This window comes from Rhododendron vialii, chromosome 7a (assembly GCF_030253575.1).
Source record: "Rhododendron vialii isolate Sample 1 chromosome 7a, ASM3025357v1".
Lineage (NCBI taxonomy): Eukaryota > Viridiplantae > Streptophyta > Magnoliopsida > Ericales > Ericaceae > Rhododendron > Rhododendron vialii.
The window spans coordinates 39,043,554-39,067,825 of record NC_080563.1 but is presented as its reverse complement, the minus strand read 5'-3'; the positions used below and the strand labels follow the sequence as shown (position 1 = coordinate 39,067,825).

Sequence of the window (24,272 nt, the reverse complement as noted above, 5' to 3'; positions counted from 1 at the left end):
ATAGCATTATGAGTCATATTTTACAGCAACATTATTAATTTTAAAAACTTGGTACTTTTGGTTATGTCAATCGTGGATACTCTAATAGGACATCCCTGATCGTAGGAGCATCTATACTTCCTAGTCCCATCTTTGTCCAGGGGCAATAATGAAACACTTTGAAAAGGAGAGGAAAGAGTTTTTGTCTTTTGTAGAGTTGGCAAATACTTCACCGTCCAACTTGGATTCCTTAATTTGGGCTTATCTTTGATGCTGGATTGTATGATGTGAAATTTCTTGATCTCTTGCCTTTTTTTGGTAGGTTTGGGGAAGACAGTTAGCACATGCTTGATAGTTAAGGCTGAAAACTTGGACTTTTGGATAATACTCATGTTTTTTTTTTTTGAACAACAAACTTGATTGCCATTATCGAAAAAAGATCCAGAGGATCAATTACAGAGAAAACCACACAAGTATGGGGATATCACCCCAAGAACAAGCATCGAAAACTCCAAAAATCAAAATCCTGGATTACAATAAGCGCACAAAACGATAAGGGCATAAGCGGCTAACCCACGAGCCGATGAAATCCGCCAAGCCGAGAGAGGACGTTACCATCACTGGTCATTACTATCCCCTTAACACGCGGACAAAGGAGAAACACCGAGGAGCAGCCATTACAAACCGGCGAGAAGCACCATTGCCGGAGCAGCCCACAAACAACTGAAGAAAACCAGACACAAACTTATAACCTTTTATTGGAGCTAAACATATTTCTAACACCATCCACATGTGATGAGTCCCTCAATCATATAACAAGCATCAATTGTATCTAATAACACAATGTATTTATAATCTTATGCTTCGTGTACTTGTGGTGATTTCAAAATTCACTAGCCCATTTCCCCTATTACCACTGTTAACACACTGACCCATTAACTATTGCCATGTCCAAAAAGAGAGCAACTCTCGGTCTTTGTTCATTTGTCAAAAATGTTACGCGGGAAGTTAATCCTAAAAAAAGTGAATTGAAGTGAAGTAAAATAAAAAATAAAAAATTTTCTATGAGCATTCACTTGACAAAGGAAAATTTATTTGATTGTGAGGAAATTTTCCCATAATAATAAATTTCTACTACTTTTTTTGCAGGATGCGTTTTGGGGGAAAATGAGTCTTACTAAAAAAAAGTATTTCTGAGATTTTCACTATTTTCTTGGTAACTAAACATGCCAAAATTTGTGATAAAAATTGGTTTTTCATCATTTCCCATCATTTATTGTTATCTGAACGGGAGCTAAGGTAGAGTGCAAAAGCAATAGTTAACTATTTACTCTTATCCTCTATTTTTGTCAAGGTTCTTTACAAATTCGAAAACGACAGTCAACCAAAAAGTATAGGCACACACAAATGCGCACATAATGATATCATAGTGATATCATCTATGGGACTTATTATACACTGTTTAGTGTGTGCGCGTGTGAACCTCACAAATAATGAGTATGTATTCAGAACGGTTTTTGGCGTCGTTTTTTGGCGCAATACATCCTGATGCTATTGTTTATAGTTGTACTCCTTCCGTCTCAAAATGGATGACAATTTTTGAAACTCGTATCATTTTTCGTCGCTTATGTCTTTCAATCTATAATGTTTTTCATGTGTTTGAAAACTTTGTATAATAGAACTAATCGAGAACTATAAAACAAAATTCATATTGCATATTTTTTGATATCCATATTCAAATATATAAAGAATTGAAATTGACACGAATATCAAAAATTGACATCCAATTTGAGACGGAGGAAATAAGTACAAATAGAATAAATTCCCAAAGAGATCTCTAAACTCCACCAGAAGTCGACTCTAAACTCTACCAGTAGTCATCTCGAAAACAAAAAAAAAAAAGGTCACCTAAAACCGTTCTCTAATGCTTTTTGCCTTTGGATATTCTCTAATGCTTTCCTTTTCTAAACTCGATTTTTTTATCCGATTGGACCACGTTTCCACCCACAACTACCTTGCTGCTTGTTTACAGCCTTAACCTCACGTCGTCGACTCTCTGCTCCGGTCAAATCTCATCTCACCTACTTGGTCTACTCGTCTAAAATCTTATCTCACCTACTCGATCGATACCTTCACATGCACGCGTGAGTATCCACCCCGCATACAAAAATGGGCTTTTGAGGCTTTTTGAATTTTGTCTTGAATATTTTTAAAAATATTTGGATAAAAGTAAAGAGAAATTCACTTTTCCGATTCATCTAGTTGAGACAAATTAATACTAATACACAAAAATTTAACGTAAAACTAACAAATGCGAATTTTTTTGAACAAACAAAAAAAAAAAGTCACCTAAAACCGTTCAAATCAAGAAACGTGGACGGCCGGTATGTTTCCATATTATTGACTATGATTGATTAAAAGGTCACATTTATACCTCATCCCGATTGGACCACGTTACCCCCCACAACGACCTTATTGCTTTTTGGATATTCTCTAATGCCTTCTATAAACTCCATTTTTATCCCCACCATTTTCGCCATTCCTACAAAGAAAGAAAAAAGGTCGCAGAAGAAAAAAAAAACAGGTAATAAAAACTGTCCCTTCATATTCAAGCAAAACTTTTTTTCTACGGTTGGTCTTTTGGTCAGTTCAAAAAAGGAAAGTTGGGTTCTTGGATCTTGGCTTGGTAAAATCGCATTCTTCCTTCCTTTTCTGCTTTCGTTTCCTTTTTTGTAAATTTTTCTAGTTATGTTTATGGTTTTGAAGACCATATGCATTTAGAAATGTAGAGAGAGTGGTATACATGTGAACATGGTTTGAATTTGACATGCATATGGGATTTGAGTTCTAAACTTGCTGCTTGTATGTATGATGTATGGATTTGCATATTGGTACAGAAGTTTCTTGCTTGTAGTCATATTGGGTTTAAGCAAACAATTCTGAAATTTCTACTCCTCTTCTTGTTCAATTCAATCTGTTCATGATTACGCGTTGGACAGGCAGATTCACATCTCTTGCAACCAACACAATCGTATGCTCTTTGGCGCAGAACCAATTTGCCTAGCTTTACACCCATCCTATGTGGAAACATAGATATTGAGGCAGAGACAGAGAGAGAGATCATGGAATCCGTTTGATTAAGCTTGGATATGATCAGCTTCTGAAACTGACTTCGGACAATTTAGTGAAGGGAACCCAAATATGAACTTTAGAAACTTTGGATTTGGAAATGAGCCGCTGGGGGACGGGGGAGCCGGTGGTGGTGGGAGGCCACCGGGGACTTTCCCTTTGGCGCGACAATCATCGGTTTATACCTTAACATTTGATGAGTTTCAGAGTTCCTTGGGTGGGGGTGGAAAGGATTTTGGGTCAATGAACATGGATGAACTGTTGAAGAACATTTGGAGTGCTGAGGAGATCCAAACCACCATGGGGATAGCTAATATTGGGCAAGAAGCAGATACCCCTAGTGGGTATTTGCAGAGGCAAGGCTCCTTAACGTTGCCCCGGACCCTGAGTCAGAAGACCGTCGATGAAGTCTGGAGAGATTTAGGTAAGGAAAGTGGTGGTGGGAACGAAGCCAATGGTGGTCGTAGTGGTGGTGGTGTTGGAGGAGGAGGATCGATTTTGCCAGAGAGACAACGAACGTTGGGAGAGATCACACTTGAAGAGTTCTTGGTGAGAGCTGGTGTTGTGAGGGAGGACGCTCAATTTCAGGGAAAACCAAATAATAGTGCTTTGTTTGGGGATTTTTTGCGTTCTAGTGCTAATAGTGCCTCAGGATTCGGGTTTCAACAGATGAATGTCGCAAATCCAAACTTGGGATTGATGGGAAATAGGATTCCTGATGCTAGTAAGCAAACTTCTAAATTACCAGTGAATGTGAATGGGGTTAGATCAGCACAGCAGCAGATTTTCATGCCACAACAGCAGCAACAACTTTTTCCCAAGCAATCTAATCTGGCTTATGCCAACCCCATGGCTATACCAATTAGTACTCAATTGGGTAGCCCAAGAATTGGGGGTGGGATTGTTGGAATTACGGAACAGTCGATAAATGGTAATTGGGGGATAAGTGGTTTGGGGCCTGGTGGAGTTGCAGTTGCAGTGGATTCCCCGGTTTCAGATGGGCTTGGGAAGACTAGAGGGGATACCTCTTCTGTGTCGCCGGTTCCTTACGTGTTTAATAATGGGGGTTTACGGGGACGAAGATGCAGTAGAGATGTGGAGAAGGTTGTTGAGAGGAGACAGAGAAGGATGATAAAGAACAGGGAATCGGCTTCAAGATCACGGGCTCGTAAGCAGGTGAATGCCATTAGCTTATATATCAGCATGTTGTTGTTGTTGTTGTTCATGTATCTGCTTCTTTGATTTGAGTATAGAGTGAATCTTCTGACTTTTGTATGCACATTTACAAGTTTCGATGGTCACCAATGGACCTGCCACTTTATCCAATTTAAATAAATGGTACTCCAGATGTAATTGTGGAATCACTGGATCAACTGTAAATCTTACTTTAGAACTCATAGTGATCGCATGATTATGGAACTTGTTTTGTCTCTCAAACCAATGCTGTCCATGAGATTCTCGCCAACGAAAAGTCCGAGAGTTTTGGAAAGATTCGATGGGTATTTGACGAGTTGATAAACATAAACAGATAAACTTTTCTCATGTGTCTAAGTCTACTTCCTACTGAGTTATATTCATTTGTGGATTGTCTTCTTTCTTTGATCCAACCCCTTTCTGTTAACATCTCGAAAACATAGTATCACATCCCGAAAACATAGGATACTCAATTGCACAAACACATAGTGGCAGTTTAGGGCTGTTTAGTTTGTAAATGGCTTTACAACTGCTCTAACAGTATTGAATGATCATCATAAGAGATGGATTTATGAAACAAGGCGGATTAAGGACCGCCTGGTTATCTGGGAATACTTTCTAGTGTTGGGTTTCAGTATTTTGTGTTGTCATTGGAATTTACAACCAGTTTTCTCTTGATTTTTTCTGCCATGCTTAATAATGGTTCTAGTCGACAATGTTGATCGTTGAGTAATAATACCTTCACCTTCATTGTGCTCTTGATACAGTAGTGCCACCATATTTTGGTGATGTAACTTCCCGGACAGAACAACTGCAAAGTTGGCCTGTGTTTATGATGCGCTTGGAGTAAGAAAAAAGAAGCTGAAATTTTTGAACCAAGGAAGATGCCTTATTTTTCCAATTTAACAACTATATATTTTAAATATCTTAGCAGATACTGTGCAAAGGAAACCAAAACTTTGGCACTGTAAAAAGGAAAAAAAGATGATAAATTCCGTGTTCTTGTAGCTTTTTTGAATTTTGCTTCTGTTAACACTCTGCTTTTATCACAAATGGACATGCTGCACCACTGTTTGCGAGAGAATGGATGGATATCTTATGCAGCAGAATGATAATGTGATAGCAATCTGATATAACAAGAGATGAAAAGTTCTGAGAGGCTACTCCCATGAAAAGTTCTTAGTATCTCATTCATTTCAAGGTAATGGGTATAAGCCTAATACCATAATATTGATTGAAACTTTGCGGCATGAATTTGTCTACACATTGAACTAGTTTAGAACCAATTAACTCTTTTTCTATGTATACGGAACACTGGTAAGTGGTGACCACGGAGAACTATGATTTATTTTAAGAACACCATCGATCATGTTGTTTTGATCAGAATAAATGTTTAGAATTTGTTGTACTTATTCTGTTTCGGCTGTTATCAGGCCTATACTACTGAGTTGGAAGCAGAAGTTGCAACCCTGAAAAATGAAAACGAAGAATTACGCAAGAAACAGGTAACTCTTGACACACCATATGCTACTTTTTGTTCTCTGACTTTTTGGTAGTTGTGCCGGCGTCCGATCCATGTAGCAACCATCATTAACAAAAGTTTGAATGTTAACAGGCAGTAATATTCGAGAGGCAGAAAAATCAGGTATGCTGCGTATGCCTTTTCGTAAATGTGGATTCGATCACTAATGAAGTTATGGCTGTCTAGTTTCTCTTATAAAGTTATATGCATACCTATCTTCTCCTACTTTCTTCTTAGGTCATCAGTAATACTTTCCAGCTCCTTTATTTTGATTGGCTAGGTCATAAATATCGTTCTTTGCCACATCCCCTTCAAAGAATCAATTGAATGTTGATTCCTTCATTGCATACTATTTTGGTCCTTAAAATGTTGCTAGGCCTGTGTCTTGTACTTTCTTCATACTGACACTCTAATTGTTTGTTTCACGCACCTAAAATTAACCGAACATAGCACATAGTTGCTTTTTAATCCATTTTAGATGCTAAATTCTCGATTCCCACGTTTTGGATTGTAGTTTTGACGAAGGATCGGGATTTGGTTCTCTTTGAACCTGTGATTCTGATATCTTTTAAGCTTCAGAAACATGTTGCAATGCTTCGGACTTAAGTTGCATGTGCTTTAGTAATTGACTGCTAAGTTTTTTTCGGTAAAAACACAACCATTTTCTGCATATGCTGTTGGGGTTGTTGACAGCATGAACCTGGTATGAGTGGTGGGTTCAGGTACGTATCTTGGTGTTGGATTCGACTACTCATGTCAAAGGACACCAAGCACTACCGTATTCCATTTTTTCGACATCTTTCTTCTATGTTGTAAGGGTGAGCTGTTGATTACAGACTAAGAAGGATCAGCTTTACGAATTGTTATATGATGCCATGCACCGAGGGTGTATGCCCAACTAGACATGCTGTACACATTTCCTTTACTCATACCCATGTAGTCTGTAAAGGTGTCTCTGGTTTAAAAAAAACAAAACAAAAGACCATTTGGCATGGGGAATGAAAGGTGGAATGACTCATTTTCGCGTTCCTGTTGTGTAGTTTAGCTAGAGCCAGACGGTGCCCTCACCATTTTCAATTTGTTAATCAGACAGCATTCATCCCACAAGCGTTGCTGGTTGTGGAGTACTAGCATCTTTTGATATGTACATTTTTTGAGAAATTTCTAGAAACGATGGACGCCCAATCTTTTTTTATGGCTATGAGTTATGCTTCTCAGTACAATGCCACATTTGTACTTATAACACAGGTTCACAAGCATCCACTCCATCCTACTTGCACTTCTACTCTCTCCCTCTTTCTTCACACGACGACAAATTATCCTTGCAACTCGAGACTTTTTTTCTTTTAAATGGTTGAACTTAATTTGATTCTCCGCTTTTTTTTTTTCACTATTCAGGTTTCAGAGATGAGGAGTATGCAGCAGGGAGGTAAGAGACGATGCCTGAGGCGAACACTAACCGGACCATGGTGAAGGCCGTATATACGTAGATAAATGGTAGCTAGATGTATATATGCAAGGGAAACATGTATCCACTGTAGATAAAAAGAGAGTTTTGTTGCAGCTTAGTCCTCACTGTTTTGGTGAAGTCTTTCTGCCTTGTCTATAAACATACTGCATAGTTAGAGAAGTAGAAGGGACCAAGGAGCAAACATATAGGTCATTGTGTAGTTTATATGTGATTCAGCATATTATATATGGCCAGTCCTTTATCAGTAAAAACCCGCCCCGGCCCCTGGGTCAAAATCCTAGCTCCGCCACTGCGGGTAGCCTTTGAGGGATGGAAATTTAGGATTTTTTTTTTTTGATCCACGGAAATTCATGATTGGCCTTAGCTTTTTCTCATACATGAAGAAACAAATGCAGATCATTTTACGAGCATGCAGAGGTAACAAATATCAAATCGAGTATCAAATTTGAAAGTTTAGTAAAACTTTAAGTGCTTCGGCAGAACTTTAAAATGCTAAACCAGTCTTCAAATTTCTATCCCCTGTTGACCCACTCTTCGAATTGGAAGGGTGAAGTTTAACTGCAAATGTCAGATAAAATTGTTCTCTCTTTTTTTTACCAGTGCTTTTTGTTTCGTTCCATGGCCACTTTCAACCATCTGGCCTTCCAGTATACTATTTCCAGAATCCAGAAACAATATCCTGATGGTTATGGTTCAACCCGGCCAACATCTTTTCGAACTTCTGTTCCTGTTCTGCCTTTCCCCTTGCTACCAGCACTAAGTCCTTTCCTTCGGGAAGTCATTCCAGGCAATAAAGCCAATCAGGGAGGAAAACAAGTCGGTCAATCCAGTGAATCGCTTTCAGTCGCTCTTTTGCTTGACCAGGAGCTCTCCTGCTAGTTGCTCTTCCGCTTTTCTGGAATCTTTCTTCCGGAAACTCTCCCATACATATTTTGATGTTTGTGACTGTGATGACTGTCTTGAAGATTGCCTTCTCCAAAATGATAGAGCATTCCCTTGCTTCTCAAAAGAGTACTCTGCAAATGTTCCATCCTTCCAAAATTTCTGCAGTGATTTTTCTTAATATCTTTTGATGTTTCCATCCTCCTGTCATCTAATGTTGACTATTACTGCTTACTCCTTTTCTCACTGCTCTATATTTTAAACCTTTCCACCTTGTTCTCCCCAGATTCTTCTATTAATCTGAACATGAGTTCAGTAGCAGAAGTAGGTGAGATGTGGTTGAGAATAAAACCTTTAATTAATTAGATGGCAACTGTAAATTATAGCATGTCTGAGAAAAGGTTAACTTATGTTTTAAATTCATAACAATACAAAAGAAAAGAATTTAGAGTCTGTTTGAGTGAATAACATTTTGATGCTAAAATTTATAACTTCTACTGGAAATGCTATAGGTACACGTAGGTTACGTACGAAATAGTACCTGTGCATTTTCCAGTTGAAATGCTCAAGTTCCATAAAATTAATTACCCCCAATACACACAACGACAAATTTTAGCTTTAGCGGCATTTAATAACTGCCGGTAAAACCCCCAAAACCGTCGATGAAAGTGTTTCCAACAGTACTAATATAATGTCAGAATTCAAACCGGTAAAAGTATTTTCGGAGGTAATAACGTTAGAATTCAAACCGTCGTCAAATTTGCCTCTGTTTCTAAGCTTGTTATACCCGACACCCTAATTCCACCACACATTTCTTTGAGACTTAGTATATACTAAGTGTATGAACACCTCAAAAATATGTTGTGAAAAAAAGTGTTGGGGCACCACATGACGCTGCCCAAAGAGCACCGAAGAATTACTGCTTCTATTGAGGGAGCTAATAATGCCACTCTTCTTTTGGATTTGTGGAAAGTGTCTATTTCTTCACATGTAGTGGAGTACTGGAGGTTCCCTCCTTTTTGTTTCAAACTCTTGTAGCTATGATGTGAAGGGACCCCAGGTTTGAACAGACTTTTATGTCATCTAGTTTTTCTCTAGCATTGGTTTTGAGGTTTTCAATCTTTCTTTTCAGGCATGAGTCAAATTTGATGTCCTTTGGGCTATGTTTTGGGTCATGGATTCGAAGAGGAAAATGGCAGGAACGAATAACTTACGTATCTTCGTGTTGGGATTGCACACGGAAGCGCCCAAGCACCGAGACTAAAACACGGCCATAATGTCAACAACAGAAATACGATAAAAAATCAAAATTAAGAGAGACATATGGTCCTTCAGAGAATCTAATTTGCAGTACTGCTACTCGCCGACTTTTTTGAACTATTATTTATTTTGATGAAATCTATATCAAGGTTTACCTTTTTCTCTCCCCCCTTCCCCTGCCAATTTTTTTTGGAAATGTGTCACAACGAGATTCTATGAAGGGATGAACTTATATACTTTGAAAACGGTGCAGTTCGTGGAAGATCCTCAAATCCACTTTTCATCCCAAAATTTGATGGTACAGTAGAGATTTCGTTCCCAAAAGAAACCTATGCCTCCTCTTCTACCCATCCTGTTATTTTTTTCTTGCGTCGAGTGTATTTTACGTTTTCGGGATTATATCTACCTCACCAATTGCATCTAACTTATGTCAAGCGTATCATATTTTGCTTCATAATTGGTCTCAAAGACGTAATACTATCTCAACACTACAAAAGAAGAGACGTTTGTGGTTGCTTTGCAATTGAAGTGAGTTTAGGCAGTTTATAAATTTCTTCAAGGGTCGAAATTGTAAAATTCGGCTGCAAATGATCAAATATTTGCAGGGTCGAGTGACCATATATACTTGTACTCAAGTCCCTCTGCCACTGGCAACCTATCGAAATATTTTTACATGAAATATATATATCTAGAGACTTTCATTATTTAAAACGAGTTTTTTCTTTTTCTTTTTTGTTCTTTAAATTTTATCAATCCCCAAAAATAAAGTAATCACGTCCCGGCGGGCCCGGTGTGTGAAATGGCGCTATACTTTTGCCTTTTAAGCATGTGATCTCGTTTGACCATAATAAAATACAGGCTGTCCATTATTTTATTTTTATAAATAGTGGAAATGCTATAATTGTTAAAATAAATAAAATTCTTGACTGACTATAGTAGAATAATTATACAAATATCCAGAGAGCGATGTCGAATTAATTCGGCCATGGCATCCCACCTAGCCATTGCGTTAGGTGGAATAGCATGATTCACTTATTTTGATAGTGATTCATCATCGTATCTTTTTGGTACTTCCGCCCAAGAAAATCAAGATTTTTACGTTTAATGGGAGCATTCAAGGTCTACCAATCACGATAAATCTCAAAATAAAAGAATACTTCACCACAACCTGTCGAGATAAAAATTGACAAATTAACAGATAAGAATTTTTTCCCCATAGCATCCCACCTAGCCATTCCATGAAGAGAAGATGACAACCACAACGGAGGCCTGAACTCCTACATTGAACACTTACGACCTCTCACAATTTTTTGAGCAATGCTACGGGCAACCCCATTTCCACTCCGCCTCACAAAACTCGTATTCGCCTCCTGGAACCTGTCAATTAGAAGACATAGGATGACCACCACGATAACTCCCACATTTTGATACTCGTCCGACCGCCTTTGAACCAATTGAATCAGTTGTTTGTTGAGAATCAACTTCCAACACAATATATATGCAATCATGTCACAAAATTCGACTACATAATTTATGCAATGTTTACACTTCACACCCATAGTCTATACGCATCTTCTCACGAAATTCGAACAGAGTTAGAATTGCACTTCACTCCAAAACCATAAAGAGGCGAAGTGATCATTTGTAATAAACAGACAATTCTTCACTCCAAAACCATAAAGAGGCGAAGTGATCATTTGTAATACACAGAAAGGTCATCTGCAAAACGTTCAAACCACAGGGAGTTAATCCGTATTTTGCCCAAATAATTTTTCCATTTTTGTGCCAACTTCCTTTTAGAAATGACGTCAAAGTTTTTTTTTTTTTTTTAAGCTTGATCATTGGAAGTCTTTTTTTAAGGCCTCTTGACAACAAAAAAAAAAAAAAAAAAGAAAGAATAAATTTGACTTAAGAAAATGATTTATGCTACTATCAGATTTTTTCTACCAAGCGTGTTTCTCCCAAAGCCATGTGCGGTGAAAATAAAAATATGCGGTGCTCCAGGTCGGCTAGATCCCCTTCACACCTCTTGGGATCACGCTGCAAGACAAAAATCTTGTGAATTTTTTAATTATGGTGTGAATAGTCTACCTTGTCTAGGTCAAAAGGAAAATAATTAAGGTGTGTATAAGTTGGTCTGAACATCTCTTGAATCAAAACAGAGAAAAGAATTCAAATACTAAACTAGTAATATGTATGACCGGACCTGGGGATGTTATAAAACAGCTCCCTATAGAGCGCCTTGCATGGGGCATTCGGACCGTCCATTCTAACAATCAGTGGTTCAGATTGAAAACAAACTCTTTCAAAAAAAAAATAATTTTCTTATGAGAAAATTTGTTTTTAGTTCGAATGACTGAAAATACTTTTGAACGATCCGAATTCATCTGCAACGCTGTACAGGGAGGGAGTTAGAAACCGTTCCGGAAAGGAAAATAAGTACTTATTTTTTAAGAAGGCAATTTCAAGCTCAAAAATCATGTGCTTACGCAAATTATTTTCCTATGAATATGGATCTTATTTGATAGATCTCATTGAAATCTTTAATACGATGCAAAAAAAAATTGAAAAATTATTTTTCATTAACATTATTTTTGAATTTGAAAATGTAAAATAAGTACTTATTTTTTAAGAAGGTGTTCTGGAACGGCGCCTTAGTTTGCAGACTGTGTGAGGGGTCCATGAGCTTGACGGTGCACCATAAAAGCTCTGGAGCATAAAGCATACTGGATAATCTCTCGATGTTGTAAGGTTCCTGGTCTGACAAAACGTGAAAGCCGGTGATTTTCCGCTTGACAAAAAAAAAAAAAACGTGAAAGCCGGGGGCCCCCACAACCACCTTCATGTTCCAGTCAACATTTACTGTCAAACTGTCAATGAAATCCAAAGAAAGATTATAGATCCCTCCCTCCACTTTATTTTCAGTTTTGTTTGAACACATCATCATAACGAAAATAAAAAGGAAAATGCTAACGGACGGAAGATAATAAATAAAAAGTGCATTTGAAATAGTAAAAAAAAAAGTAGTTGTTGCTCCATTAACCTTATAAACGTATCCAACATCACATCTTTATGGGACCAATACACTTAGGTTGAGTTCACACTATATATTTTTGTTTTCGGATAGACGTCAAAATATCAGTTGTTTTTTATACAAGTATCGAAAATACCGTTTGGACAATACCAATTAAGTGAAATTCATTGTCTTGAATAGTTGGTATTTTTGGAACTCGAGTAAATGTATGATGTTGAAAGGTCCTAAGCAATCCATGTGGTGGTGCCCAAAGGTATGCGTAGAAGTGTTCAATCACCTTCGTTTTCTGTTTTGTTACGAGTCCGTTCCAGAAAATAAATAAGAACTTATTTTTTGTCCAATAATAAGGGTTGTTCCAAAAAAATAAGAAGGTGGTACTTATTTTTTCAGAATTTACATAGGTACCAATGGGCGCCGGGGAGGGAAATCGTACCAACGGCCGCGCCGGGCCGTCTCCGACCACCGGACGGCCGATCCGAGCCGTCCAAAAATTCTAAAAAAAAAAACCGAGGGGCTATCGCAGGAATCAACGACATCTAAGGTGTGTAGGGTGCTTGATCCGAGCACCCCTTTTTCGTACGAAAAATGGGTGCTCGGATCAAGCACCCTACACACCTCGGATGCCGTTGATTCCCGCTTTAGCCCCTTCGGTTTTTTTTTTTAGAATTTTTGGACGGCTCGGATCGGCCGTTCAGTGGCTGGAGATGGCCCGGCGCGGCCGCCAGTACGATTTTCCTCCGCCGGCACCCATTATTATAGTAACAATCTTATTTTTTGTACAAGGCAACTTCAAGCTAAAAAATCATGTGTTTACGCAAATAACTTTCCTACCACGAAAAAGGGGTGCTCGGATCAAGCACCCTACACACCTTAGATGTCGTTGATTCCCACAACAGCCCCCTCGGTTTTTTTTTTTAAAATTTTTGGACGGCTCGGATCGGCCGTCCAGTGGCCGGAAATGGCCCGGCGCGGCCGTCGGTACGATTTTCCTCCGCCGGCACCCATTATCATAGCAACAATCTTATTTTTTGTACAAGGCAACTTCAAGCTCAAAAATCATGTGTTTACGCAAATAATTTTCCTACCACTATAAATCTTGTTTGATAGATCTCATTGAGATCTTTAATACGGTGCAAAAAAAATTGAATTTTTTTTTCATTTACATTATTTTTGAGTTTGAAAATGTGAAATAAACTTCTTATTGAGGTTATATGGAATGACCCTTCTTATTTTTTAACGAAAAGTGACAAAATAAGTATTTATTTTTTAAAAAAATTTTCGGAACGGAGCCTGCATAGACTCGAGAACATCAATTAACTTTCATAAATAAAAGGGGGACTGATTTCTTCGGTTTCGAAAATTTTTGTGCCTCTGTCTAGAGGGATTTTTGGCCTTTGAATTGGGCGAATTTTCTTTAAAATTTAATTATTAAAAAAATTATTAACACAGAGACACAAAATTTTTTGGTACAGAGCATCTGCCTTTCATAAAAGGCCAAAAAGCACTTCCAACTAAACCCAAAAAAAGTAGCAGTTGCTCCATGACCTTAATCTCATTTCTCTCTCTCTCTCGTCTCTCTCTCTCTCTCTCGTTAATGACAAAAAAAAAACACACTAACCAACAACTCCTTCTACTAATACTCTCTCTCTCTCTCTCTCTCTCTCTCTCTCTCTGGGTTTGAGACACTGATGAGAAGCAGCAGCACAGAACAATGTCGGAGCTAGGGTTGGTTGTTGACCAGAATCATCACCATCAGAGATCATCCGGATTCAGAGCACGAGACTTCAGCCCTGACTCCGTCATCTTCACCAACGAATCCAACTTCAGCCTCTTCTCCTCCGCTTCAGCCAGCGTCGAGCGCTGCTCCTTCGCGTCCGATGCCCACGACCACGACTCCATTGTCTCTGAACTCTCTCAGGTCCGCTTTCATCCCTTTTCCCCCCAATGCAGTTGGATATGGAAATTATTGACCGTTACTGACTCGTGAATGAGCTCAGATTCAAGAAGGCGGATCTGAGTCAGCGTAATGAGTGCCGGAGTGCGAGCGTAAAATTGTTTTTTCATAGATTTCTCATACTACTAAAACTAAAATTCCTAAGAGCGAAGATTAAGAGCCTGAATGCAGATCGAGAATTGAGAGCGGGAACGGAGGTCCTATTGAAAGACTATGTTATGGATATTGATTTCTCTTTTCCTGTCGGCAAAACGAATATTTAAAAAAGTTGCATTTTTATGAAGAAAAATTCTAACTTTTTGTTCTGTAAATTGAAAGAACTCATTGATTTTAAGTGACTGGTGGCAAAAAGATTGGATTTTTTTCGACAAAATAGGCATCCATTTTAAACCGGACAATCTTTTTGGGACGTACGAAAGATTATGTTTTCGGCGTAAGGAAATGGTTGAAGGAGTGAGAAAATTCATATGTTCGGTGATTTCTGTTCTTTTTGGAAATGGAGAGGATTTGCTGTTGAAAAGAGAGGAATTTAGGTTGTATATTTGAGATTTCGTAAATTACAAAGCGTTAAAATCTATAATTTGGACCAGCATTTGGCAGGACATGCTCCGCGTGATATTTCGAGTGGTCCAGATTCAGATCCAAACAAGAACACAGTACAAAGGAACAGGAGCCTTAAAACCAGCAAAATTGACAAAGGTAAAGGTAAAGGTTTATCTCAACCTCAATTTGAGTCTTTGAGATTATTTTGCATCCCCATAAAGAAGTAAACCAACTACGGGGTTGGACTAAACTCCCTGTTTTTTAACGGATTACGTGCAGTTCGAAGAGAAGAAAACAATTCTGGGACAGAGGATGTAAATGACAACCTAGATTCAGCAAGGAGCTCTTTCTCTCAAGCTCTCAAAGGTACATTACGAAACAAAAAAAACTGCCCAATTCAGGGGCATGAGGTCACCTGTACTCATTTGTCTTTGTACCTCTTTTCCCATGCAATTAGACTGCCTGGAGCTGAGGCGAGCTTTGAAGTGTTTGAGCTCGGCTCGTTCAAAATTTGTCTATCTCGAGCTTGGCTCATACTTGAGTCGAGCCAAAATAATCGAGCTCGTCTCGTCTAATATTGAGGTTTTTTTAGCTCGGTTTGTTGACTAGATAAGTCCTCATAAACAAGCCAGCTGCTACAAACGAGCCGAGTTACGACGAACTCGAGCTCGGCTTGTGTACTAAACGAGATAAAAACTCAAGCGCGAGCAGCTCGGTTTGTTTGCAGCCCTACGTGCAATTTCAGCCGCAGGATTGCCCGAAAGTCCCTTCCTCTAGTGAACATTACCCTCACTTGTGATTAGTTCAAACAATTGGGGCGAGTACCGTGGACTCCACTGTTTTAGCCAAATGGACAATAACTAGCGAGTGTAATGTTCATCCAACCGTAAGGTGGACGAACAATTTGTCCTCTATCCAAATTTTACGTTATACTCTGTTCTTGTTTTGAGACCCTAACCTCACCATGTTTTGACTCAGAATGTCAAGAACAGAGATCCAGATCTGAAAATGTAATACAAAAGTCACACAGGCGAAGACCTGGTTCGGTAGATCTGAACAATCCTATACCCAATGCCACAAGTTCTTCACCGCGGCTTGGAGGGATGAAGAAGAGTTCTGTTGTGACTCGCCAAACTGGGACATTTCCTAGCCCTGGAACGCCTAATTACCAGCACAGTAGCGTTGGGATGCAAAAAGGTTGGAGCTCAGAACGCGTGCCGTTGCACACCAATGGAAACCGGCAGCACGTGAATGGTGCATTGTTGCCTTATAATAATAATGGAAGGACATTGCCTTCCAAATGGGAAGACGCTGAGAGGTGGATCTTGAGTCCGGTTTCCGGTGATGGTCAAGCGAGACCTTCCTTTCAGCAGCCGCAGAGGCGGCCGAAGTCCAAGAGTGGGCCTCTTGGGCCACCTGGAATTGCTTGTTACTCGTTATATTCGCCAGCGGTGCACATGTTTGATGGAGGGAGTGTTGGGAATTATATGGCTGGGTCTCCCTTCTCGGCCGGTGTAATGGCAGCTAATGGTCTGTCAATTCGTTCCAGTGCAGGCAATGACGGAGCTGGAATCTATCCAGCACGAATGGAGCCTTGCATGGCAAGATCAGTTAGCATGCATGGATGCTCTGAATTGCTATGTCAATCCTCGTTGCCAGGCCCCCAAGGTACTGATTATTCCATTTCTTCTAACTTGTTGGTTAACTTCAACTTTAGAGTGGGTTAAGTGAAAAGAAAATTATGTCATGCACTTTTCTTGAAAATTGGTTGTACATTATTGCTGCCAATTGGTGGATGAAAACAAAGCAACATGAACTGATTCATAGTTGATTACAATCAACAATGTGTTATCATTCATACTTTCATTGGGCCCATCCTTTGTCGTTACATAGAGAATTGGGGAAAACAGATTAAACGATAGCTCTGTGGCATTGATGTTGGTGTTATGGACTTTTTGCTGATTGCACTTGATTGGAAATTTGACGTCTTGTCTGCAGACTTTGGAGAAATAACGGATTTATTGTTATGCTTTACAGTTTTGGCTTTCTTTTTTGGACAAGGAAGGGAGGCATATTGTTTTTACTTTAGATAAGATGCCATAACATCATTTTGTTGACGTCAACACGACTTCAAACATCCTTGTTCACTGAAACTAACAGTGTTAAAGGACATTGATTGCAAGGAATATGACCAGTGTAATTTTTTTTCCTGTTTTAATATGTAGCCAGTTAGAGCCGTATTCTGTCCTGATTTGTAATTGGTAAAGTTATCGTTTTTTATATCCGCTTGTGGCTTGTTGCCATTAAATGAATCATACAGATGCGATACTTGATGATGATGAGGATGCAGACAACAATATTTCTTGTGCTGTTTCAAGAAGGGATATGGCTACCCAGATGAGCCCAGAGGGTAGCCAACACTCATCTCCCAGATGCAGGCTGTCTTTCTCCCCCTCAACTCCTTATGTCCATCCCACGGTGGAGTTGGAAAGTGTCCAGTCTGCTAAGATAGAAGTCAGGGATGTGCAGGTTGATGAACGGGTCACCATGACTAGGTGGTCCAAGAAACATAGAGCTCGGTTTTCAGTGAAAGGCTCTGATATTGTTGATGTATGGAAGAAGAAAGATGTGGATGCTCTATCTTGTCCTTGGGGAGTTTCAGATGCAGCCAAAAGCATTTCTCAGTATGCATATTTTATTCTAATCAAAATCCTACTTCTTCTGCTTGTAATTCAGTTCAAGTGAAAATAGTACGGAACAGCTTATACAGAAATTCACTTGGTTACCGATCAAATTTTTTTTTTTTTTACAGCCTATCAAAAAAAAAAGTAATTCACTTTGTTGTGCTTCTTTGTTTGATTAAGTTAATTGAGCTGAGCTGGGCAATTCACTTAGATAGGTTTGCAGGACCCATTTTGTGTAGCTGTACTTGATTATGTCAGGAGGTATCTCAGCTTAGAGTTACATTACCATTAGTTTGGCCTCTGTACTATGTTTGTTTTCTTCAGGACGCTGTCTTGTCTTGTACTTTTGTTGGCTCCTTGTTCAACCGTAGTCAGATTTTGTGGATGGAAGATCACAATCATGTTTTTTGGTAGATGATGATTAATCTGCTAGAGTTCAGAAGTATCCCTTCCAATAAGTGAGAATCGTCTTTTTTCTTGGGTGTTCTAAGGTCATAATCTCATATAATTTCCTGATTTATGCGACCCTAAGCTTTGCTGAGCACCTAACTTTCTCTTGATGAAATACTCTTAAAGTGCATGGTGAGATATATAATGACTCTTAAGTTCATCCATTCATTCAGAATGAAGAGGGAGGAAGCTAAAATCACTGCATGGGAGAACCTTCAGAAGGCAAAAGCTGAGGCAGCGATAAGGAAACTAGAGGTTTGTTAAAATCTTTCTCGATAGCATGTGTTATGCAGTTCTAGATTCTGTGGAGAACTGTCATTACTTGTCCATCATTCATCTTATGGGCACAACGTTCCAAATAACTCTCAGAGATCTGTCAAGCAGGAATCAATTGAGCATTGCACTGAATTAGTAACATAGAATATTTATCTTTATTATGGTGCTATGACATTGACGGTGATTGTTTTCAAGATCTGCATTTTCTGAGCCTTACTCGAACGAAATTGCCCGAGGATTTTGAGAATTAGCATTGCTAACTGAAAACATGTGATTCAGATGAAGCTTGAAAAGAAGAGGTCATCATCCATGGATAGGATTATGAGCAAACTGAGATCTGCTCAAAAGAAGGCCCAAGAAATGAGGAGTTCGGTGTTCAGCAATCAATCTCATCAACTTACGAAGTCATCCCACAAGGTCTTATCCTTCCGCCAGACCCGCCAGATTAGTTCCTTGAGTGGCTGCTTCACCTGCCCTGCTTTTTAGTGCCTCATCCAGTAGGTAAACCACTATTCTTGGTGGGTTTTTTTTTTTTTTTGGTCAAAGCCTTGTATCAATTTAAACAGCATTCGTTGCTTGAGGTGATAAAGTCACCGCTAAAACGATTAACTACCTGAGAAGATAAAACAGCTGTGTCGCATTTTTTCGTATACAGAAACATCATGACATCATGATTTGTGAGTTTATTTACATATATATCGCTTTGAAGGTTGTAGGTTAGACAAACACTGAACTTGTCTGACATCTTCTTGTAATTTGACTGATGCATTCTCTTGTCCCACTGATATCGAACAAATCTGGTTATGTTTTTTTGTCGCAGTATATTCTTGTGTAGTGTGAAGTGCCTGAACCGTCAATGGAATCATGAGTATCCTTAGAGGATTTGAGTTGTGCCGTTTCACAACATTCAGATACAGATTACTGTGTATATTAGTGATTTAATACATGCTTATAGACCTGTATTTGTGCAATCATCACATTTTTCTATGCCTTGAAAAATATGAGGGATATTTTCCTTCAAACATTTGAGCTGTGATTTTGTTTTGCTAATACAGGATTCTTTGAAGGTTTGGCATTGATAGAATGACAACCGATGTGAGTGAAGGTAAATGAATGTCCGGCGTTTGACGGCAACTATATTTCCGATGCATGGATTAGTCTCAACTCAGTTCGTTGATGCATCAACCATCAGATCCTTAACAAATATCAGAAGATGGGAAAGATCCTTATATCTGAGTTGTATAGCTAACCGATTGGATGGGCAGATAAAGGGGAATCCAGTCTAGTCAGCTTTCCTTCCATGGCTGAAGCCGCTGAAGTGTGTTGTTATAGAAAGCTTGTACTAATGTTTAGGCTTCTTCATAGAATTTCTTGCCGCCTTCGCTTTTGATGAGATCAGGCATAAATTTTTACAAAGGACCCTATTTTCCATCTCCGCAGTTGTTTCTGCAATTATTGATTCCCCTCATGGGACTCTTGTTTTGTGGTTGCTAGCCATTCCCCTGCGTCTTTGCTTTTTTCTGCTTCTGCTGCTTTCAGTCTTTTGTGTCGAAAAGGAAAAACGAAACGTAAAAGAAGGATCAAGAATGCCATTTCGTTTGATATTTTTTTTTTGTTTTCAAGTTACCACATGCGAAGGAATGCAGTAGATCAACATATATATAACTTCCTGTGAATGTCTTTGGAGTTTGCTGAAGCTGAGCATACCATTACTTTTTTTTATTTTCTTCTGATAACCGAATGTCCGGGCAGTCTTGCGCGTATCCCGACTGCAGGGGAAATGAGTCTATTGTGATCACATTTTGATATTGAACTTTTCCTTGCGTACGTGCCAATCCGTAAATCATTCAGGTTACTTGGATATCGGAAAATGTCAGGTTGAACAATATCAATTTTTTGGGTAATGAATCACTACTGAAAACTTACTTTCAGAATTCTAATTGTTCAATTTTCTATATAATTAATTGAGACGGCTATCTATGCTTGACGAAAATAGGTTGTTTTTTTTCAGAGTTGGATTATTCAAATGAACTGGGTGGGTCTCATGCCTCATTGTGTGAAGATCGCACTAGAGAATCCTTGTCAGATTTTAAATTACGTAAGGCCCAACAGATGAAACTGTTGTTCTGTAGCAACTAAAAGAAGGCCCACCCAAATCCGACAAAGCCCAATTGGTGACCAAGGCCGGAAATAAGAGAAAATGACGGCCCAGGACGTCATTTTCCCCGGAAATTAAATACAAAAATAGTCTCTAGTCATTGTTTATATGTTGAAACCTAATAGGTCCACTCAACATCTTATTCTCAATCTGTCAAAACATCTTCTTTCCCAGTCGGTCACCATCTCTGGGCATCATATCCGGCGCCGATTACCGACGACCAATTTCGGCACCAGCACCAGCACCGGCACCGGTGATTTTTCTAGTGAAACTTCCCGGCGCCAGTGACTTTTCCAGACAACTTTCTGGCAATAACGTGGTGGGATGGGATAAATAATTTTTATTTAAAATGTAACGGTATTTTTGTCAAGGTAGAGCTAGTGGATTTCAAAGTAGTTGGGTGGACCAAATGGGTTTCAAAAAAGGAAAAATGGACTAAAAAGTAAACTCTAATTAACGACTTTTAAACAGTTGAAGTATTTCCGCAGATTAATTACTGTTGCTTCTTTGTGACATGGAATTGGATCCTCCTCACCCTGGAGTTGGATTGGACCGGAAAATCATGAACCTCAATCTGATATAGACAACCAATAGATTTGGATTTGCTAATAGTCTCCTAGTCGAAAAGAGACTAACATCAATTTTCTACTATTGATTATCGAGATAGATGATTGAGATCTCGCCCTATCTGATCAAGTCTAAAAGTAAAAACTAGCGATAATCCAAACTTTTTTTTTTTTTTAACAACAAAAAAAATTTATTAATCTTTAGAAACAAATTATAAAAATTAAAAGGATCCAAAGCACGCGGCATCAAGCAGAGCAAAAAGAACTCCGACAATCATATGCTGCTAGGAACCAGGAGGGAAAAATAACCACCCTTTAATGGCAAGAAGTCACCAAGGCCTAAAAACTCAAAGAAGAAACAAACACACTCAAGACACAATCACCTGCTCCTGAGATGACTAAGAATCAATCATGTTTTAACTTAAAGCTTCCTCATCTACACCCAAATAATCTTCACCCAAGGATTTCTTAATAGATCGAGCAGCATTTTCATCATCAAGGTGAAAACTGTTAGGACAATCGAAAGATATTGCACAAAACGAAACCCATACTATTTACGAAAAAAGAAATCCGATCCTTATATATGAAAAATTAGACTTACACTTCACTTTTGTATCATGGAATGGTAAAAGCAAGTATTAGCTTTTTCCATTTTCATTTTCTGATTAGGATGGGGTGAAGATTGAATTAAAAAAAAAAAAGTTTTCCTTTTGGGTTGTAATCGTGTCTTAGAAAGTGATAACAAAGAGGAAAGTGAATATGCTTTGCCTCATGGTTATTTACTCTCTTGTAAGTGAGAAATTTTTTGGTACCGGGTGGGTACCACGTGCCCGAGCAATTTATTTGGGCCATTTAAAAGTGTGTTAGACGGCTCAGAATAAAATCTTCTCTCTCTTATCAACCCACCACTCTCTCTCCTTTTTATCTCTACAAATTCAAGCCGTCCAAAAATGAAATTGACGGTCTGAATGCGCCAAATGGGCACTACATGGTACTCACCCGGCATTGAAAAATTTCTCCTTGTAAGGAGTATATCCTTGCAATATCTCTCTATTATTGTTGTTCCCATTATTCCCTCCCCACTACCAGTACTGCTTAACCCACCATACACATCTCTTAATTTGAACTCTGTCATGCCTTTTCCCTTTTCTACTAAGGTCTCATCATCCAGTACCAATCTTAAACAATTGTATCCCAATCAATTTTCCTCTCTCTCTCTCTCTCTCTCTCTCTCTCTGGGATAATTCCCTCTGGAAGGCTTTAACTTCCACTTTGCCGATCTTTATTTTGTTTTCGAACCCAGATGTCAAATTCTCTATTTTTCTTTTCATTAATTGAAAGAAAAAAATGTCACTTCCTTTCTATCATGTACTGGTAGCCGGTCCACCATTAATCATGTACATTCCCATGCTCATGCACAAGCCAGGGCTCGTTTTCCGCCTTCTATTATGAATCCTTGTAACTACAGCCACTGACGTTAGCTTCACCGATGGCCGTGCGAGGCCTATTATGGGTTTCCTACAGAAAATCCGAGCTGTTCAATAATTAAAAAAAATTGAGTGACCAGGTGAAAATCAGTTTAATCCGATATGTGTGGGTGCTCCTCGATCTAATCTTCCCATTTTTCATTCAGATTAAATGATCAGACACCATGCGGCCGCCGGTGCAAGATCGGTGAAGCCACCGTGAGTGGCCATAGCATTTTCGGCCATTTATTTGTCGATCCATACTCTTTGATCTGTTGTCTAAATTCAGGAGAGATTATAATATTATCATTCAATGTTTTAGTTCCCCATTTCACATATCACAGGGTAATTGTAAAGTAAGCTCAGACGAATTAAAAAAACAAGAGCACGAACAGTTGAGGGAGAGTGCACACATCAATCCTTAAAAAATGTGTTAAAATTTATGGGCATTTTTCTGTGTTTTTTGGAATCACGGTGGGCTCCACATGGATGTAGTGTAAATGTGTAGTGTACTTAGCATTTTGTATGTTATAATGAGCAATAGTATATATGGTCATGATCATGTACAAGTCTCTTTATTTATCATCTTATGTGGCACGTATTGTACCATCTATCTATGTATATGTTATATTATTTTCAAATTTTTTATTCCCTTCAAAATTGTTTTTTTTTTTTTTTTGAATAACTTTGGTTTGGGCCAATTTACGTGCTACTTTTCTAATTTCTGAATTGTGAAGTTAATGACGAGCAAAACCTTCATTATTTTTTGAAGAGCGGAAAACCTTCATTGATTTACTAGAGAATATTTATTATACCGTTGGGAGTTGAACTGGCAATCTCAAGAGCGTAAATATTTTACTTGCAGTTATGCTCGCAATCGACCAATCTATTAGAACATTGTAGAATTTTGGGGTGTAATATAAGGGGCTTATACATACACATTTCCAGTTTTCGATAATTTGAGTTGTGCCGGGTAGGATGGTAAATGCAAAAATAGGAGTGGTGATAAACAATGGAGTACCAAATAATTGGAAAAAGGTAATTTCTACAAAATGATTGGCTAAAAATATTTCCATGATTAACAAAACATGAATAAAATAAACCACTGCAAATGATTAATCCATCACCATCTCATTAATTTCACCACATTTCGATGCAAATCCTATTTTCAAAATCTCTTCAAATTTGAATCATGCATTATTGGCTATCATAAGTTCGAAACAATTAAAAGTTTACTTTAAACAATATTTTATATTTATGTGTGTATCTGCGTGTGAGAGAGAGGTGGGCCCGGAGTAGGCCAACCCTGATTTTTCGAAGACCTAAAGCTAATATTTGAGATGAGGGTTTTTTTTTTTAACTATTATAAGAATTACCAAAAAAGAAGGGATTATTTTCTCATCCTAAAGCTGTCACACCTCGAATTTTGGCGAGAAGTTTCATATTATGTAAGAAATGATCGTCATTATCATCATGTGGGACCCAGTTTGGGCTTTTGATCATCACTATGAATCCCTTGGATTGAGGAATTGGAGAAGCAGCCTTGATACGTGGGACCCTTTGAATTTCACTTTAATTAAGTATTTCACTTCCCCCCACCCCCACACCTTTTTTTTTTTTGTTTTGTTTTAACAGAAATCAGCCACAGTATAAAAAGGAGAGAAAGAAAATTAAAAAGGGAGTTGACGTGCATGTGATCCAACA

At 38.5% G+C, this 24,272-nt stretch overlaps 2 protein-coding genes across 8 annotated transcripts; both read left to right on the top strand.

Annotated features, from left to right (window-relative positions):
* Positions 1-2,445: 2,445 nt before the first annotated feature.
* LOC131333344 (ABSCISIC ACID-INSENSITIVE 5-like protein 5) lies at positions 2,446-7,546 on the top strand. Of its 5 annotated transcripts, none has more exons than XM_058367810.1 (5): positions 2,446-2,563; positions 2,979-4,284; positions 5,736-5,807; positions 5,918-5,947; positions 7,223-7,546. In XM_058367810.1, the coding sequence occupies exons 2-5, from the start codon at positions 3,181-3,183 to the stop codon at positions 7,295-7,297; spliced, it is 1,281 nt and encodes a 426-aa protein (XP_058223793.1). In that variant the 5' UTR covers positions 2,446-2,563; positions 2,979-3,180; the 3' UTR covers positions 7,298-7,546. The 5 variants fall into 5 exon arrangements, with proteins under 5 accessions (XP_058223793.1, XP_058223796.1, XP_058223795.1 ...); XM_058367813.1 differs by having other exon boundaries at positions 2,523-2,563; positions 2,983-4,284; XM_058367812.1 differs by having other exon boundaries at positions 2,557-2,665.
* A 6,444-nt stretch (positions 7,547-13,990) lies between these two features.
* Positions 13,991-19,875, top strand: LOC131333884 (uncharacterized). Of its 3 annotated transcripts, none has more exons than XM_058368686.1 (8): positions 13,991-14,389; positions 15,016-15,130; positions 15,248-15,334; positions 15,947-16,636; positions 17,289-17,652; positions 18,276-18,357; positions 18,658-18,879; positions 19,434-19,875. In XM_058368686.1, exons 1-7 carry the CDS (start codon positions 14,183-14,185, stop codon positions 18,862-18,864), a joined length of 1,752 nt encoding a protein of 583 aa, XP_058224669.1. In that variant the 5' UTR covers positions 13,991-14,182; the 3' UTR covers positions 18,865-18,879; positions 19,434-19,875. The 3 variants fall into 3 exon arrangements, with proteins under 3 accessions (XP_058224669.1, XP_058224668.1, XP_058224671.1); XM_058368685.1 differs by having other exon boundaries at positions 15,016-15,136; XM_058368688.1 differs by lacking the exon at positions 15,248-15,334.
* The last annotated feature ends 4,397 nt before the right edge of the window (positions 19,876-24,272 follow it).